The following is a 19326-nucleotide window of genomic DNA, read 5'->3' on the forward strand; positions in this document are numbered from 1 at the left end:
ATCTAGTATTAAAATAAGATATTTTTTATATAAAAAATTAATTTTTTATTAAATAGCTGAACTAGTAATAATATTAGATTATACTAGTTTTAAAAATATTTTATTTTTTTAATAAAGTTATAAAAAGTTAATTAATATAAACTTTTAATTTTTAATAAATATAACTTTTATTTAATATTTTATTTTAATAAGATTTATAATTAAAATAATATTATTTTTATTTATATATCTTTATACTTCTTATATTTTTATTAATTATTAGATATTATTTATTTCTTACTATTAAAATAGGTATATAAAAACTTAATTAAAAACTTAATCTAAATAAATATTTATTATATTAATAAAATTAATTTTTTTAATATATTTAGATACATGTTTTTTATCTTTAAAATTTTAATAATTCAAAGTACTTTTTATATTTTTAGCTTAGTATTTTTTTAATTCTAGGAAGTATTTAAGTAGTTTATATATTATTTTTTATAAAACTATTTTAATTAACTGGTTAAATACTATATTAACTATATTAAGAATATCTATAAATATAAGATAATTAAGAAAATATAAAACTATAATTAAAAGATTACTTTATAAATATATCTTAAATTTATTAATATTAATAAAATTAATTTTAATATATATAATTAAGAATTATAAGATTATATTTAACTGGATAGCTTTATTTAAATATAAAAATTATTAATTATAAACTATAAAAGAATATTAAAAGAAAAAAAGAAAATAAAGTTATTACTAAATATCTAACTTATATAACTTTATTATTAATAAAGTAATTAAAGTTTTTTTAGTAAATTAATAAGACTATTAAAATATCTAGAGTTAAAATATCTTAATAAAAAACTAATAAAGAATTATTTTATTACTATATACTACTATAGTATTCAGATTGTAATTAAATTAATTATAAATATATAAAGTACTCTATAAGGGATTAATATTAAGAAAACATAATTTTAACAGTATAAATACATTGATTTTTGGTTTCAAAAATATATATAAACCAGAATACTTGCTAATGTGCGCCGCCCGCTTACACGCGCCACTCGCTTACTGATTACATTACATCATGGAATAACGGGATCAGTGGCATCCTTCCAACCACGTGGAAACAAGAGTTGCAGGCACAGCTCGTTTAGCGATCTGCTTGACATGATATTGTCATTTCTAACTTATCTATCACAAGTATGATGAATGAACGTTTTATCATTAAACCGTATGACCTATATTTAAGCACTCAGGCTGAGAACAAATATCGAAGACGTTTCTCTCCACGCTTTGTATTCAAGCGGAATTCCAAAACTATAAGATGTTCTCATTTTGATAAAATCAATCCTCTTAAGTGCTATAGCATCAAATATCTGTGCCCTGGGCACGAGGATTGCTGATAGTAATCCTAGTTCAGGGTGCTTGTCAACAAAATACTCCCTACCTACTAATGGAACAAGACTTTGAGAAAACACCTGTCAAGAACCATAATATCTACAGCTATAAATATTACTGATTACAACATATCCAAGGTAGCATCACAGAGCTTCAAATTTCACTCGTTATTCAAGATTTGCATCGGCACTTCAGCACTTGAGCATCCATTTTTACATACGCAGTAGTTCTCAGTACAGAGAAAGTAAAGGTGCTTAGAACGTCTTTATGAGGGACAATTCTATCATGTCTTGAACTGGGTATCTTGGAGACGTCTTCCACATATACTCTTATTAGTTGTGAAGGTGTGGGCATCTCTTATTGCGTACAGTGCGCTCGGCATGTTGAAGAGCAAAGAATATTCCATGTGAGCAGAATTACAAATGATGACCGCAACTATGTGTGAGGTATATGTATACGGCAGTGCAATTTCCAGAATCGAGGCTGAAGTTACACCAGAGTGCTAAAGATATTTCCGGACTAACATCCAAAAATTCCTCCCCTCCAGTCTTCTACTCAGCGTCCTTGCTTTTTGCACCACTAGCCATCGCTCGCTTCCTCATCTCATTAGGAGACGGCTTGTTGCGTCTTATCATTGGTACCGCATTTTGTTCCTCGTCGCTAGTTCCAACTGAATAATCTCCCCTCTGAGTTTCGAGGACCGACGGTGAACCGGTACTGACAACATCAGCAGACCGAGTATTCAACGCCGCAAAACGGCTGCTGTAGCGTTTTTCGGTTAGATGTCGAAGAGCCTCTTCCGTCATTGAGCCAACTAGCTGCGCGGAGTTTCCTTTGGATTGGGCTTTTCTTATATCGAAAAGATCCGCTAGAGTAGTCACTACTACTTGATCGCTGTCACCATCTGCAACCACCTCTCCAATTCTGTAGACTTTTTGACGGGAGATTTCACTCGCCACTTTGCACACTTCTAAGCATTGCTTTGATGTCTGGATATCTTCCTGCAGCCCCAGCCTCTCCTTCTCGTTCTTACTACCGCTCAGAACTTGTGATTCCAGGCGTTTCTGAAGGTGGCCAATAATATCCGCAAAGCTATCTCGGTTCTTCTCCAAAGCTTGCCGTGTTAAAGATTGTGCTTCGAACATATTCTGCATATCGTTCTCAGTGGCACTTCCGAATGAGTCGCTGAGTATCGCCGATTCTCTGATTTCCAATGATTCGATATAGGACTTGGCATCTTCACAGACACGAAGACACTGTTCAGTCACGTCCCTTTCGTCTACCAGATTTAGGCTTATGTCTGAGGCATTGTTTTCTTCGGTAGTAAGTTGCGCCAGCTTCTCATCGATCCGGCGTAAGTGGAGCTCAAGATTGTATGCCGTGTCCTGGATCATCTCATTATATTCTTCGAGAACTTTCTGCGGCACCCTGGAAGAGTGTCTTCATGAAAGACGTTAGCAAAGTAAAGAGAACAAGATCTTGTGACTGACATAGTAATGGTTCCTAATCCCACCGAGATCGTTGACTTATACCCCGCAATAGTGTCAATGAATTCATTAATATCGCCTCTCATGAATTCCATTTTTGCCCAATCGAGAAGACCCGTCGTTGATTTTCCACTGAAAACCTTGATTGACTGTTCGAATTCGCTGCATATCTGGCTGCACCGGTCGATAGGACCTTGAAGAAGTGCCAACATTGACCTCTCATTGTTTGTAACCTGTTGCAAAGATTCCAAAATATTCATGAGGTCCTCAAGCTCATTTTGAAGCCGGCGTAGTGTCTTATCGCGGTTTCTGAAGCGCTTGACAGTACCCTGGAGCGACTTGGTCGACTGAACAGCAGCTGTGATTACAGCCAGCACCGAGGCAGCAATGCTCAAAGGATCTGCCATGATCAATGTCTGCTGTGCGATCTTTAGGTTGCCCTGTGGGATGGTTGTAACGGGCTTGAATGAAGCCGTCAGATAAATCCCGGGTTGAAGACGAACGACTTGAACTACCGCTCCTAATATCGATAAAACCCCACAAGTTTGCACCCGATTGGTCGCGGTTAGCGCCGTGGCTCAATGATTAACTGATCAGCTCAGAGGCTTCCCCGCTCATTAGACAGTCATTTGGGTGTGCTGCGCAGCAATCCACAATTATATTGCTGCCCTTGGGGCCTCCTTCAGAGGCAAGTCGAATGAAAAGATGCATGCGTACGAAAATTATACAATAAGATTGAACCTTTCATTCCATTTTTTGAGTCTCCCGACATGAACGGCTGGAGTTTGTACTGCACTGTGAGCGCGTAGAGCAGGATGATTCTAGGATGGTACGGCGGAAATGGTGTGCCAGACCTAGGGTGGCAGAGGGACGTGCGGAAAAGGCTACAAGGTTCATTGAACCGCAGATTATCAGGTAGCAAAATCTGGCGATGTTTGATTGGTGGGACTCGGGCGCTAGGACTTCTCCGAATTTGTTGTCAAAGCTCGGAGCGGTTACCGTATCTACCAATCATAGCTTGACCTTGGCAGATGAAAATGTCTCATTTCAACGATTCCAAGCTTCTCAAAGCAGACACTACAAATTATCGCCTGATGAGCTAGAGGGCAATTCTGTGCCTAAGGCCATCGCCCGGACCACTTAAGGTCAGTGCGCCACAACAGACAACACAAGTGATAGGGTACAAGGCACCCCCCACTGCTCGCCATCACGGCCCAGATGGGCGAGCTGCGCTCAGGGCATAATATTAGATTCCGTGTGTTCTGTCCAAAGATCTATCATTCGACATACATTTCAGCAACTGCAGAGATGTAGACTAATAAAATGAGATTATAACCACCCTTGTACCTTTGACAATGGAACGTCCATTCTTGGGAACTGGCGTTCTATGTTGCCAGTCATATATAAGCGGTTTAAGATAAAAACGTCACATGTCGGTCGCAGGTGGGAACAAATCTTATGTTTAGTAATCCTACAGTCAGGCTGATTACCAGATAGAGTTAGAGAACTCTACTCAGTCTATAATCACCTTAACCGAGCTTTTTCTGCCTACAAGGAAGATCTGGACAAAAGTATAGAGAAAGAAATTTTTACATTAAAAATAAAATAATTAATTATCTTAATTATTCTTAATATTAAAATTTATTTATTATATTTTTTTTACTTTTAGTATAATTAAAATATATTTAAATTAAATAAAAATTATTTTAATTATTTTAATTATTATCTAAAAATATATAAAAATAAGTTTTTTAAAATAAAAAAAATAACTAAAAAAAATAATAAAAAAATTCTAATAATATTAATATAATTCAACTTTTTATAATATTATTATTTTTATAATAAAAAATATAAAAAAATATATAATTATAATTTATTTTAAATTATATATTAAAAATCTAACTAATTATATAAAGAATATTATATTTTTATTATTAAAATAATAATTAAAAATTAATATAATATTTTTAAATTATTATAAAGTTTTTTTAAATAAGTTTAATAAATTTATTATTTTTTTACTTTTTATTTAAAAAAATCTTAATTATATATATATTAGATTAAAGATTATATATATTATATTATATAAATAATTTAATTTTAATAATTATATTATTTATAATTATTTAATTTAAATATTAGATATTATATTATATTTTTAATAATAGATTTTATAAAAAAATTTATTAAAATATAAATTTTATCTTAATAAAATAATATATTTAAAGTTTAGATTTATAATAAAAAAGAGATTATTTAAATTTTAATTTTAAATATAACTTTATATAATTAGATATTTAAATAATTTAAAAAAGAAAATATTTAATAATTCTAGATTTAAAATATAATTTTTTATTTATTATATTTATTAGTAATAATAAATATAGTAAATAGATTAAACTAAAAAATATAATAAAATATTTTTATATATAAATATATTTTTAAACTAAATAATATTATTTTTATAGAATTCTCTTATTTTTTTATTAATTTATTATTTATTAAGTTTTTCTAGTATAATAAATTAATTATAAGTATTAAATTTATTTTTAAAAAATATTATTTTATATATTTTTATATTTTAATAGATTATATTAATCTTTATTTATAAAATTAAAAAACTTTAATTTATTTAATAATTTAAATTTAATTTAGATTTATTATTTTTTTTGAATTATAAAATCTACTAGAATTTAATTTATTTTATAATTTATTAAATATTTTATCTTTATTAAATAATTGAAATATTTATTTAATATTATAGTTATACTAATATTATTTATTTTTAATTAATTTTAATTAAATAGAAATAAATAAAGTATTTCTTTAAACTTTTATAATTATTTTTATTTTATATTTTATTTATTTTAATAATAAGAATCTTTAGTATTTAAAAAATTATATCTAACTATTAACCTATAGTTAGATATAAAAATTTTAATTAACCTGACTTAATCTAGCTTAGAGTAGCTTAATCTAATTATTATATTTTAATCATAATCTAATCTTAATCTAGTAGTTAGATTAAGATATAAAAATCAGATTAATTATAAATATAATAATTAATTATAATTAATTATTATATCTAAATTAAACAGATTTAGGTAGAAATTAAATAGGTTTAAATAAAATTAAATAAGGTTAGATATAAATTAAATAAGAATTAGATAAAAATATTTTATTTAAATTTATTATCTTTTTTATTAAACTTAATTATCAAGAAATTTAATCTATATATTAATTATTAAGTAATCTAAATAAAAATATATATTTCTTATATCTAATTATAGATTAATAATTAGATATAAAAATTTTGATTAACCTGACCTAACCTAGCTGTTAGCTACTCTAACTTTAATTATACAGTTAAATTACTTTATATATCTTAACCTAATTACTATATTATAATAAGATTAAGATTAAGATATAACAGTTAATTTAAGCTATTCTAAACTACTCTAGTAATAATCTTAAAATTTTCTTCTAATTAAAAAAATTATTCTTAGATTTTTTCTTAGTAAAACTTTTAAATATTATAATTAAGATTTTCTTTATTTCTATTTCTTAATATATGAAATTAGTTATAATATATAATTTAGAATCTAGTATCTAGAGATACTATAATAGAAATAAATCTTTTCTTTATAATATCTAGTTATTTTTTAAAATTTACTTTATATATAATACTAATTTATAAAGGGAAAAGGTCAGCTAGGTATAGAATTAAAGTACTAGTATTATATTAATATAAACTAATCCTTATCTTTCTAATATATAGTAAGATCTAAATATTTAAAATATAAATTCTACTAAATTATTAATATTATAATTATTTTATAACTAAAATATAATATTATTTTTATTATAATAATAATAATTTTTTTATATTTTTCTCTTTTTTTTTATTTTATTAATATCAGGATTTTCTAGATTTCATTATTTCTTTATTATAAAATACTTATTTTTGAACTATTTTTATTAGTAAATATTTATTAAAATATATATAAATATTATTTTAAATTCTTTATTACTTAATAATATTAAGAAATTAATAAATAAATATAAAGTTTATTATTTATTATAATAATTATATATATAAATTACTATTTTTTATTTATAATATTTTTTAACCTAAAGATTTTATTTTATTTAAAATATCTTAGAATCTTAATAAAATAATTTAATATAAAAATAAATAAATTATTAAAATTTAATTCTTATTTTAATATAATATTAAGTATAAAATATTATTAATATATTAAAAAGAAACTAATTATATTATTATAAATTTTTTTATATTAAATAAAAGAATTTAATTAATTATATTATAAACTAAAACTAAAATATTTAAAAATATTAAAAAAATTAATAATAATTTTTAAATAATTTAATTTTTTTAATATAATAATAATAAAGAATAAGATCTTATTATTTATAAATTATATAATTTTATTATATATTTTTTTATTATAATATTTATAAATATAAAGTATATTTCTTATTTTAAATATAAATTAATAATAATTATTAAAAAAACTATAATTATAAATATTTTTTATAATTTAAGTTTACTTTACTAATAATTTAATAAAAAAAATAAATATTTATTAAAATTAAATTAAATTTTATTATATTTTTATATTTTAAACTAGAATTAATTATAAATTTCTAGTATTTTTATTAAATAATATTAATGATTTACTTTAGATTTAAATTATTATTTTTTATTTAGATATTATAATTATTAAAATTATATATTATTTTATTAATAGAAATAAAATAAAAAAAGTTATAATTAATAAAATAAAATAAAGTTTTCTTATTTAAATTATATATAATTTATAAATATTCCTTTATTTTAATAATATTTTATTTTAATAATATTTTAATAATATTTTAATAATAATAATATTTTATTAATAATAATATTTTATTAATAATAATATTTTAGTATATAATTTTTTTAATATTATTATTAAATGAATATTAATTATATTTATATTTTAAGTTATATAATAAATATAATTATAGCTTAATTAAATATAATATATTATTATCTTATATCTTTTTTATAATTATATATTCTAGATTTTATATTATATTATTTTATTATTAATTTTTATATATATTGTATATATATCTATAACTTTAATAACTAGATCTAGTTAAGATCTTAAATAACTAGATCTAATTAAAATAATAAAATATATTAAAAAGATTAGTATTATTAATAAATACTATATTAAATATAATATTTTCTTAATTTTATAAAGAAAATAAAAATATTTTATTATATTCTTATTTTTTATAAAAAAAAAATTATTAAGTATTAGATTATTAAGATCTAAAAATATAAAAATTATAAGAAGATTATTATTAATAATATTTATATTATAATATCTAGTTTTATTATTATTCTAGAAATAAATAAAATAAATATTATATAATACTTTATTTATTATTTAGTTTTTTTATTTAAATTTTATTTTTTTAAATTTCTATATTTTTTATAAGATATTTATTAAGTTTTTAATTAATAATTAATAACTATATTCTAAAAATTATTTTTTTTATTTTATAAAATTAAAATTAATCATTTTATAATATTAGATTATCTAGTATTTATTTTATTTTCTATTTATTATTATTATTTAGATTAGATATAAATAATAATTTAATCTTATTTTTCTTAGTCTTCCAGGATTTTAAAAAAGATATATAAAAGATATTATATAAATAATTATATTTTATTAATAAATATAAATAAAATATTTATTTCTTAATTATATCTATAATTTAAAATAACTTAATAAATTTATATATTAATTTATAAATTATTTTTTTAAACTTTAGATTTTTAATAAATAGTTTAATTAAAATTTTTTTTTAATAATATTTTTTTAATTTTTTAATAATAAATAATATCTTTATTTTTATAAGATTATTCTTAATTTATAATTAAAACTCTAGAATATAATTTATAAAAATTTTAAAAAAAATTATTTTAATAAATATATTTTTATAATTATTATTAATAATAAAATTTTAAATAATATATTAATTTAGTAATCTTAGGTTTTTATAATAAAATATCTTGAATAGTATTTTAAGATTTAATTTATTTTTTTAAATTAATTATTAATTTAAGAATAAAATATTATTAATAATATTCTTTTTATCTTAATTTAAAAATAAAGATTTAATTAAAATTAATTAATAAATATAAATTCTTTATTAATAATTATATTTATAAATAATCTATATTTTAGTTTAATTTTTTATTAAAAAATATTAATTACTTATTTTATATTTATTATGTATAATATAAATACGAAATAATATAATTCTATAAAATAATTAATAATAATAATAATTAAATTAATCTTAGTTTTTTAATAATAAAGTTTTAATAATTTTAGTTTAAAACTATAATAAAATTAATAAATTTTTAAATTTTTATATATTTAATAACTAAAAATTATTTAATATTAATAAATTAAATATATTACTATATATTTTTTTATATATTTTTATAAATTTATTTAAAAAAACTTTCTTTTAATAAGTTATTTTATTTTATTTTTTTTAAATAATTTACTAATAGATTATTATAATAATATTATAAAATCTTTTTATAAAAATTATTTAACTTAGATATATATAATCTTTTTTAAATATGATAATATATTAATAATAATATTCTAATTTTTTAATTTAAAAATAGTAATTTTTTATTATAAAATATTTAAATCTTTAAATTATAATTACTTAATTAAATTTCTTAAATCTTTATTAATTTTATTATTATAGATATTCTTACCTTTATTAATTTATTCTATTATTAAAATTCTAATAATTTATATTAAATCTAATATATAAATTATAATTTAATTAATTAATTTTATATTAGTAAATTTTATAAGATTATTTAATATTATATAAATATTAAATTTAAGTCTTTTCTATAAAGATATTATATTATATTTAAACTAGAATTTTTCTTTAAATATTACTAAATAAAAAATTAGATATATTTAAAATATTTATATAATATTATTATTATAATTATTATTTATTATATTAAGAAATTTAGATAAGATATTAATAAAATTAATATTACAGAAGTAAGGAATAATCATAAATAAGCTTTATAGATTAATATAAGATAATATAGAAATCAGGAAAATAAAGGAATTAATAAATTAATTAAAAAGAGTTTCTTAGTAGTTATAAATATAGTATTATAAAAATAGTAGAATATAGATATTCTAGAAATATTATAAATACTAGTATCTTAAAAACAGTATTTATATTATTAAATCTAAATATATATATTTAAGGAATAGTATAAAAGTAATTAGTATAACTAAAAAATAAAGATATAATATTATAATATATTAAATATATAAAATAAATAAAAGATAAAATTTTTAAGATAATAAATATAAAATAAAAAAAATAATTATAAAAATAATAAAAAAAAGACAGAATATAGTTAAGAATATACTTTAAAATATTTATTAAATTTATAAATTAAGTTATCTGTAATAAAATGTTTAGTTTTTATTTATTTATCATTTTTAGAACTATATTTTAACTAATAAATAAAATACTAGATAATAAAAGTTTAGAAATAATTATATAAAATAATTTGTTTATTTAGAATTACTAATATTTCCTAATAATTACCTTAATTAAAGAAATATCTATTAATAATATATAATAACTTAACTAGAGATCTATTATATAAATCTTTTTTAAAAATAGGTTTTAACTAAATAATAAATATAACTAGATATATTTTTTATATATTTAAAAACTAAAGATAATATATATACTTTCTAATAATTTTAAAAACTAGAAAAAGACTAATATATTACTATATTAACTTAATCTTATTATTTTTAATAATAGGAATAGTATATCCTTTATAAAAATATAAATAAATATAATTACTAGAATAAAAAATAATAAACTTATATCTTATATTATAAAAATATTTTATATATATTATAATATATTTTAATACTTCTTCTATATTAAAACAGAGACTAAAATCTTAGATAATATTAGTATTAATATTAGTAATAGTATTCTTAGATAAATAAATAAAAATAATAACTTTTATCTTTAGATATTTAATCTTATAGAAAATATCTTTAATAATAATATCTTAATATATAAAAGAATATTTATTAATAAAATAATATATATATTTTATCTTATTAAAAAAATCTTTAATTAAATATTAGAATTAATATAAGAATATTCTGAATATAAAATAATATAATATATTTTTTAAGAAGATATTTAGAGATAAATTTATAATAATAATAATTAATAAAATAATAAATAATTATAACTTTTATTAGATTATTATATAATATATTATAATTTTAATTATTTAGATTATATATTTAAATTAATTATCTATCTATAAATATACAGCTATAGAATAAAATTAATAAATATTTAAATAATTAAATAATTCTTTTTAGAATATAGATATAAATTATATATTATAATCTGATATAAATACTATAAATATATCTTAATTATACTTTTAGAAATATTAAATAATAATAATATCTTACTACTTTACTAATATCTTAAAGTATTCTTTAAATATATTAATTTTTTTAATAAATTTATCTATAAATATAAGGACTTAGTTATTATTATACTTATTAAAAAGTATAATTATAAAATCTATAATTAAAATATAAAAGAATTTAATTATAGAAAAAGGCTAGAGTATTCTATATAAATAATATTTATATATCTTATTTTATAAATATATTAAATAATAAATAATATATTTTTTAATAATTTATAAATTTTATAAATAATTATATTATTAAGTTTAGTAGTATACTTCTTATATTTTTAGTAATTATTTTTATTATAAATAATATAAAAAATATCTTTAACTAACAAATATAAAATATATATCTAAGGTTTTTCTAATATAGTACAACTACTATTCTTAATAATATATATCTTATTTTCAGGATTAATAATACTATTAGTATTATAAATAATATATTTTATTATATAAAAAAAATTATTTTTTAAGAAAATAAAAAAAATTAATATTAAAATTAGACTTAAGAATCTTAATAATTTTAAAGATATAAAAATTATTAAGATATTTATTATAAATTTATTATTTAAAATCTTTAGAGATTTTAATTATATATATAGAATATATATAAATAATAATAAATATATTTATAAGGATATCTTTAAGATTATATTCTAGAGTATATTAGACTTTTTTTTTAAAAAGATATAAAAGAATATTAATAATAGTATTAGTAATATTAGAATAATAATATATAATAAAATAAAATTATTATATATATTAATTTACTTAGGCTAACCAGAGATTTAAGTATTTAACAGTAACTGTATTAAATATAGTCTACTTAGATAAAGTAACTATACTAAAATAATCAGTATAAATAACTAGAGGGACTTCTGCATGTACAGCTTGAATTATATATCTCAGTTAACTTAACTAAGAAATATGATCAGGTATACATATATTCTAGGAGGCGGCTTGGATAAATCCTTATACTTATAATCATCAAGATAATAGAATATTACACTATATTCTTTATAATATAAATCCAGGTCTAAGTAAACTTATTTTAATAGAATAAAATAAGTAAACTTCTTAATATTACTAAGTTTATCTTAGAGTATCTAATAAATATAAAGTTTTTTAAATATTAGATTAATAATTAATATCTTATATTTTTATAATAGTAATATTTTAATAATATAATAATTTATATAACTATATAATTAACTAGTAAAACTTAAATAATAATTTAATTATATAAAAATTTTAGAAAACTTAAGCTTATAAATAGTAGTAATCTTCTTTTTAAAAATTAATAAATTTAAAATATTAATATATTATTTAAATAAAAGATTAAAAAAAAATCTAATAAAGATTTTTATTAATTTTAGTTTAATATTTATATCTTTAAGTTTTCTAAAAATTAATAAGAGATAATCTAAATAATTATTAAATATTTTAAAAATAATAATAATATTATTAATATATATTTTAATAAACTTTTTAAATTTTTAAAAGGTTAAATTTATTTAATACTATATATAAAATATAGAATTAATAAATTTTATAATAATAATATAAAAAATTTCCTATTTTCTATATATAATAACTATAAATTAATTTTAATAAATCTAAAATATAAATTACTAATAAAAAAATTAAGTAGTATTTATTATAGTAATATAAAAATAGTTTTTTATTATATAAAAAATATTTTTTTATATAGAAACTAAATAAAGATCTAGTTTAGTTTTATAATTAATAACTCTTAGATTAATAATAGAATATTCTTTAATTTTATTATTTATCTATTTCTAGATAATAAATACTAGATATATAAATAGTATATATATTTTAGTATAAAATATTTTACTAATAATATATAAAGAATTAAAGACTAAATTAATAATAATTTTATTATATTTAGAAAGATAATAAATATAAGATTTATACTTAGTTATATAATTTTATTATCTATTTTTTAATAATATATATATTTATTAATCTTTTAGAATATAGATAATTCTAATATTAGAAATATTAAATAAAATTTAAATATTATAAAATATAATAAATTTTATAAGAGTTTTTTTATTACTACTTTAATAAATAATTATATTATTTAAAAATATTAATACCTTATTTTTATTAGTTTTATACTTTATTCTTAATAAGTAAAATAGTTTTAAAAAAATTTTTTAAATATTTAAAACTAAGATATCTTTAAATAATTCTAATTTATAATCAGGAATTTACTTAGTATTATTAATTATATTAGTATTTATAACTTTTACTATATATAAAAATTAAGTAATATAATAATAATATATATAAATATATATATAAAATATTTAAGATATTAAATCAATAAATTTTATAATAATATCTTCTGTTATATAGGTTATAATATATTTATTATTTAAAAATATATTAATCTTAATATATTAGTTTAATATTACTAGATCTAAGGATTTATTAATAGTTTTAATAAAAGAAAAAAAATATATTAACTAAATATATATATAAGGATAAGCTAATATTATTTTTTAATTTAAAAATATAATTAGTATCTATAAGATTTACTACTTTAATTTTAATAAATACCTTTATTTATATATATAGAGGAATAATAATTATTTAAATATAATAAACTAGTATATTAACTTAATTAGTAGTAATAATAATTTATAAAAAAATATAAAATTATATAAGTAAAAAATTATTATTTAATATTTATAATTAAGAATTAAATCTTCTTAATATATTATATTAATACTAATAAATATATTAAAATAGAGATCTATAACTAAATATATTTAAATCTTAATATAAATATAGATAAGATTAAAAATTTAAAACTTTTTTAAAAATTATACTTATAAAAAATATATATTAAGAACTATATATTATTTAGATTTATAGATAAAATTAATTTCTTTAATATAAAATATATTTTTAAATTCTTAGATCTTAATACTAAGAATTAAATAAATAAAAAAAGTATTAATAATTATAGATAAATATCTAGTATTAATATATATTATATAATATTTAGATATAATATTTAAATTAATATTTACTATAATTATTTTAGATATATAAAAAATCAGGCTGTTTATATTAATAATTATATCTTTTTTATAATAATTAAAAATAATAATATTATTTTAAATAGTATTATACTTAATTATTTTAATATAAAGAAATATTTTCTTATAATCTTTTAAATATTTATATAATTAATTTTTTAATAAGAATACTATATTATAATTATTATATAAAATAGAAAAGCTTTTAATATTACTAATAAAAATATCTTAAGTTTAGGAAATCTTAATATCTTATAATAAAATATATAAAATAATACTAGTATCTTTAAAATTACTATTCTTAATATTAAATACTTTATTATATAGGTTTTTATAATATAAGTCTTTATTATATATAGTATAGATATTATACTTGTTATTTTTATAATAAGTATTATTATTATATAAATAATTATTATAATAATTATATTTATTATATTTATAATAAAGCTTTTTATAAGAATCTATATATTATTTCTTATAATTATTAAGATAATTATAAAATAATTAATTTATATTTTTAATAATAGTAGAATCTGTTATAATAATATAAATTTATTATAACTAGTAATAATTTTAGTTATTCTAATAATAATTATTATTATAATTATTTTAGTTATTCTAATAATTATTCTAGTTATAATTATAATTATTATACTAGTTATATTACTATTAATTATACTATTTTTAATTTTATTATTAATTTTAATAATTCTATAATTAATAAAGATTTATATCTTATAATATTTATTCTTATAGTTATAAAATATATTATTATTAATTATTTTAAAAAAATTAGTTATAGAATAAATAGATATTTTTATTAATTATATTTCTAAGACTTTAGTTAATAATAATTTTAGAATAATAACTAGTTATATCTTTAATTATTAATATAATCTTTATTTTAATAATCTCTATAGAAATAAGAATATTTATATTCTTAATTCTAATTATAAAAACTAGTATAAGATTTATAAAAGATATTATTATATTAATAATTATACTTATATTTATTAATAAAGTAGATAAGATCTTTCTATTCTTATTATTATTTATTAAGTTAATATAAAAATATATTAATAATTATTTATTCTATAAACTTAGTTAATATAATATATAAATAGATATTAATTTAATTCTATAAATAAATTAATTAATTATAAAGATTATTTATATATATAGTTTAGGTATAATATATTATATCTTAAATAAATTAATTAATTAGTTTAATATTTATATTATTAAACTTATAATATATACAGTTAAGCTTTAGTATTACTAAGGATATATTTAGATAAAAATAGTTATATAATATCTTAATCTAATTATTTTTAAGATTTACTTTTATAATTAAATTCTTTTTTAATTTAATAAAACTAGAGGTAAACTATATTAAGACTATTCTATATAAATAAATTTAAAAATTTATCTTAATTATTTTTTTATTATAATATTTAATAGAATTATAGATATAATTAATAAATATATAAATATCTTTATAATAGACTTTATAACTAAGTTATTTAATAAATTTATTATTATTTATATTAGAATAAAAAAAACTAATATCTTTAGGCTTAATTTCTTATATATATATAATATAAATATTATTCTTAGTATTATTATCTTTATTATCTTAATTAACTTCTTAATAATTATAATTATAATTATAATTATCTTATCTATAATTCTAAGTAATATTATTAATATATTATTCTATTATTATTATATATATTATTAAAATATCTAGAGAATATTATATAATATCTAGAGAATTTAGATTAAGAAAAAAACTAAATATTATAAATAATTTTAGTATAGAAATATCTTTAATAAAGTAAGATTCTGGTTTAAAGATAGTTTTAATAGAATAAATAGATTTAATAGAATAGTATTACTATTTATAAAAATATTTATATAAAGAAATCTAAGAATAAGTATACTTAATATAAATATTTTGAGATAAATTATCTTATAATAATTATAGAAGATTATTTTCTAATAAATAAAGAGAAATATCTTATCTATAATATAAATAAGAAAATAAACTAAACTCTAGATATATTCTAGATAAAAATATAATAATTAAAAAAAGATTTAATAATTAAAAAATTAAAAAAAGTAATTAACTAATATTATTAATAAATATTGGTTTATATTTACAGGTAGTCTAAGAAGTTTTAAAAAAACTAAAAATATCTTATTATCTTAATATAGTTAAAAGATCTTTTATAGATTCTAGTATATTTAAATATTTAGATATAATAAAACTCAGTATTAAGACTTCTAATATATCTATATTTATAAAATATAAAACTAGTATCTTAGTATAAAATAATAATATTATTAATTATCTAAATAATTATTTTAATAATTATCTTAAATATTCTAATACAGTTCATACTCTTAATTATATATATTCTAATAATTTTTTAGACTGAATAAAAAACTCTAGTAAATACTAAGTTAAATTATTATATTAATTAATAAATAATATAAATATAGAAATATCTTTAATCTAATTAATAAAAATATAAAATATTTTATAAATTATAGATTTATTAAGATTTTAGAGTAGTAAATATAAGTTATTTTTCTATAATTAAGATATAGAAATAACAGAAATAAAATAATAAGTATAAAATAATATATTATTATTAATATATTTTTAAAAGAAATAAATACTTAGATTAATATTATAATATTCATAATTTAATATATTAATTCTAAGAATATCCAGATAGTTTATCTATTAAATAATTAATATATCTAAAAATAGAATATTTAGTAATAAAATATAATAAGATATAAAATATAAAATAAGATTAATATAAGAAATAAATATAAAGAAAAATAAGTAGTATAAAGATATATTTTTAATTAAAATAAAGAAAATATCTAAAAAAATAAATAATCAGGAGTTTTTAGCTTAATATAAATAATAATATATTATATAAGTTACTTAGTAGAAATAAGAATAATTTATAAAATATAGGACTAGGATTAAAATACTAGATTAAAATTAAAAAATAATAAATAATTTATAAAACAGGTATACTAGATAAAAAATAAAAAATATAATTAGAAAATATAAAATATAAGAAAAAAGATAAACAGTATAAAAATATCTAGTAATTAATAAATAAAGATAGAAATAGATATAAAAAATTAAAAAAACTAAAAAAATATTAATTATATATTTAAAAATAATATACTAGATAACTAGAATATACTATTATATATTATAGAAATAAAGAATAATTATAAATAAGCTTTATAAATTAATATAAGATAATATAAAAGTTAAGAAAATAAAAAGACTAATAGATTAATTAAAAAAAGTTTCTTAATAATTATAAATATAGTATTATAAGAATAACAGAATACAGGTATTCTAGGAATACTATAATTAATTTTTTTTAATTTATATTTAATAATAAAATTATAAGATATTAATTTTATATATTAATATATCTAGTACTTATTTAATTATAGTTAATTTATAAAAATTTAAAGATTTATATAATTTAATAAAATCTTAATAATATATTAAACTTTTTTTAAATATTAATATTAGTATTTAAATAAATAAATAATAATAAATAATTTATAATTTAGAATTATCTAATTTAATTTTACTTTAATAAATTTTCTTAATTAAATAATAATTATATAAAATTACTTTATTAATCTAGATTATATAAAAATCTTAATAATTTTTTTTATAAATATTAATTTTAATTTAAATTACTAATTTAAGATTAGAAAAATAAAATAATAATATTTTTTAAAATATATTAATAAATTACTAAAGTATTAGTTATTTATTAAATATAAAATAATATAAATTAGATTTTTTATTATTTTAATTATCTTTTAATAGATTAGTTAGAGATAAGATAAATAATAAAAAATTATAAATAAATTATTAATAAAAATTATAAAATCTAAGAAGGACTTATATTTTATAAAAGTTTTTTAATAATAATTAGAAAATAATAATATTTATTTATTAAAAATCTATAATAATATTTTAAAAAGATATTATATAATTAAGAAATTTAATTTAGATTTAAAAAAAAATATTTTAAAATTTTAATATATAAATTTATTTTTTAATTACCTTAAGAGTTATTTAATATATTTAATATATTTAAATTTTATTATCAAAAAGATAAGAATATTATCTAAATAAATAATATAAATAATATTAAGAATATTATATAATATAAAATAAATAAAATTTTAAAAATAAATTATTTGTTAAATTAAATAATTTAATTAAATATTTAAAATAATTATAATATATTTAAAATATAATCTTCTATTTTTTTTTAATATAAATTTAATAATAAATATTTTATATATTAATTTTACTAAAATATTTATATTTTATAAGATAATTAAAAATTTTAATAAGAAATAAAATAAAATAATAATTCTTAATTATAATTTTATTAAAATTATAATAATTTAAATATAAATAAAATAAAAGATTCTATAGAATTTTTAGATAATTAAATTTTTATTAATATATTATTTTAAAACTACTAATTTTTTATAAAATAAAAAATAAATAAAACTAAATAAAGATTTTTTATTATTAATAAAATTAATAATATAATTATTTTTATAATAATTAAATAATATTTTATATTAATTAAAAAAAATATTCTAAAAATCTTAAAGTTTTATTAAAATATTATTATTTTATAAATATTTTAATATTTTATTTTTTATAAATAATTATAACTTCTTT

The 19326-nt window shown here is 15.3% G+C and overlaps 1 protein-coding gene across 1 annotated transcript; it reads right to left on the reverse strand.

The window, feature by feature from the left end:
- Positions 1 to 1788: 1788 nt before the first annotated feature.
- On the reverse strand, positions 1789 to 3597 carry BO97DRAFT_385642 (uncharacterized protein). Its single transcript, XM_025693488.1, has 2 exons — positions 2892 to 3597; positions 1789 to 2841 (listed from the first exon to the last, which is right to left on the reverse strand). Exons 1-2 carry the CDS (start codon positions 3293 to 3295, stop codon positions 1953 to 1955), a joined length of 1293 nt encoding a protein of 430 aa, XP_025553893.1. The 5' UTR covers positions 3296 to 3597; the 3' UTR covers positions 1789 to 1952.
- Positions 3598 to 19326: the final 15729 nt, after the last annotated feature.

The sequence above is a fragment of the Aspergillus homomorphus genome (genome assembly GCF_003184865.1).
Source record: "Aspergillus homomorphus CBS 101889 unplaced genomic scaffold BO97scaffold_7, whole genome shotgun sequence".
In the NCBI taxonomy this organism is placed as follows: domain Eukaryota; kingdom Fungi; phylum Ascomycota; class Eurotiomycetes; order Eurotiales; family Aspergillaceae; genus Aspergillus; species Aspergillus homomorphus.

Excerpts from the sequence above, each read along its gene's own strand:
- BO97DRAFT_385642 (XM_025693488.1), bottom strand. The coding sequence starts at position 3,295 with ATGGCAGATCCTTTGAGCATTGCTGCCTCGGTGCTGGCTGTAATCACA. Across the intron at positions 2,842-2,891 it reads GGATTAGGAACCATTACTAT|ACACTCTTCCAGGGTGCCGC; the intron begins GTCAGTCACAAG and ends TCTTTCATGAAG.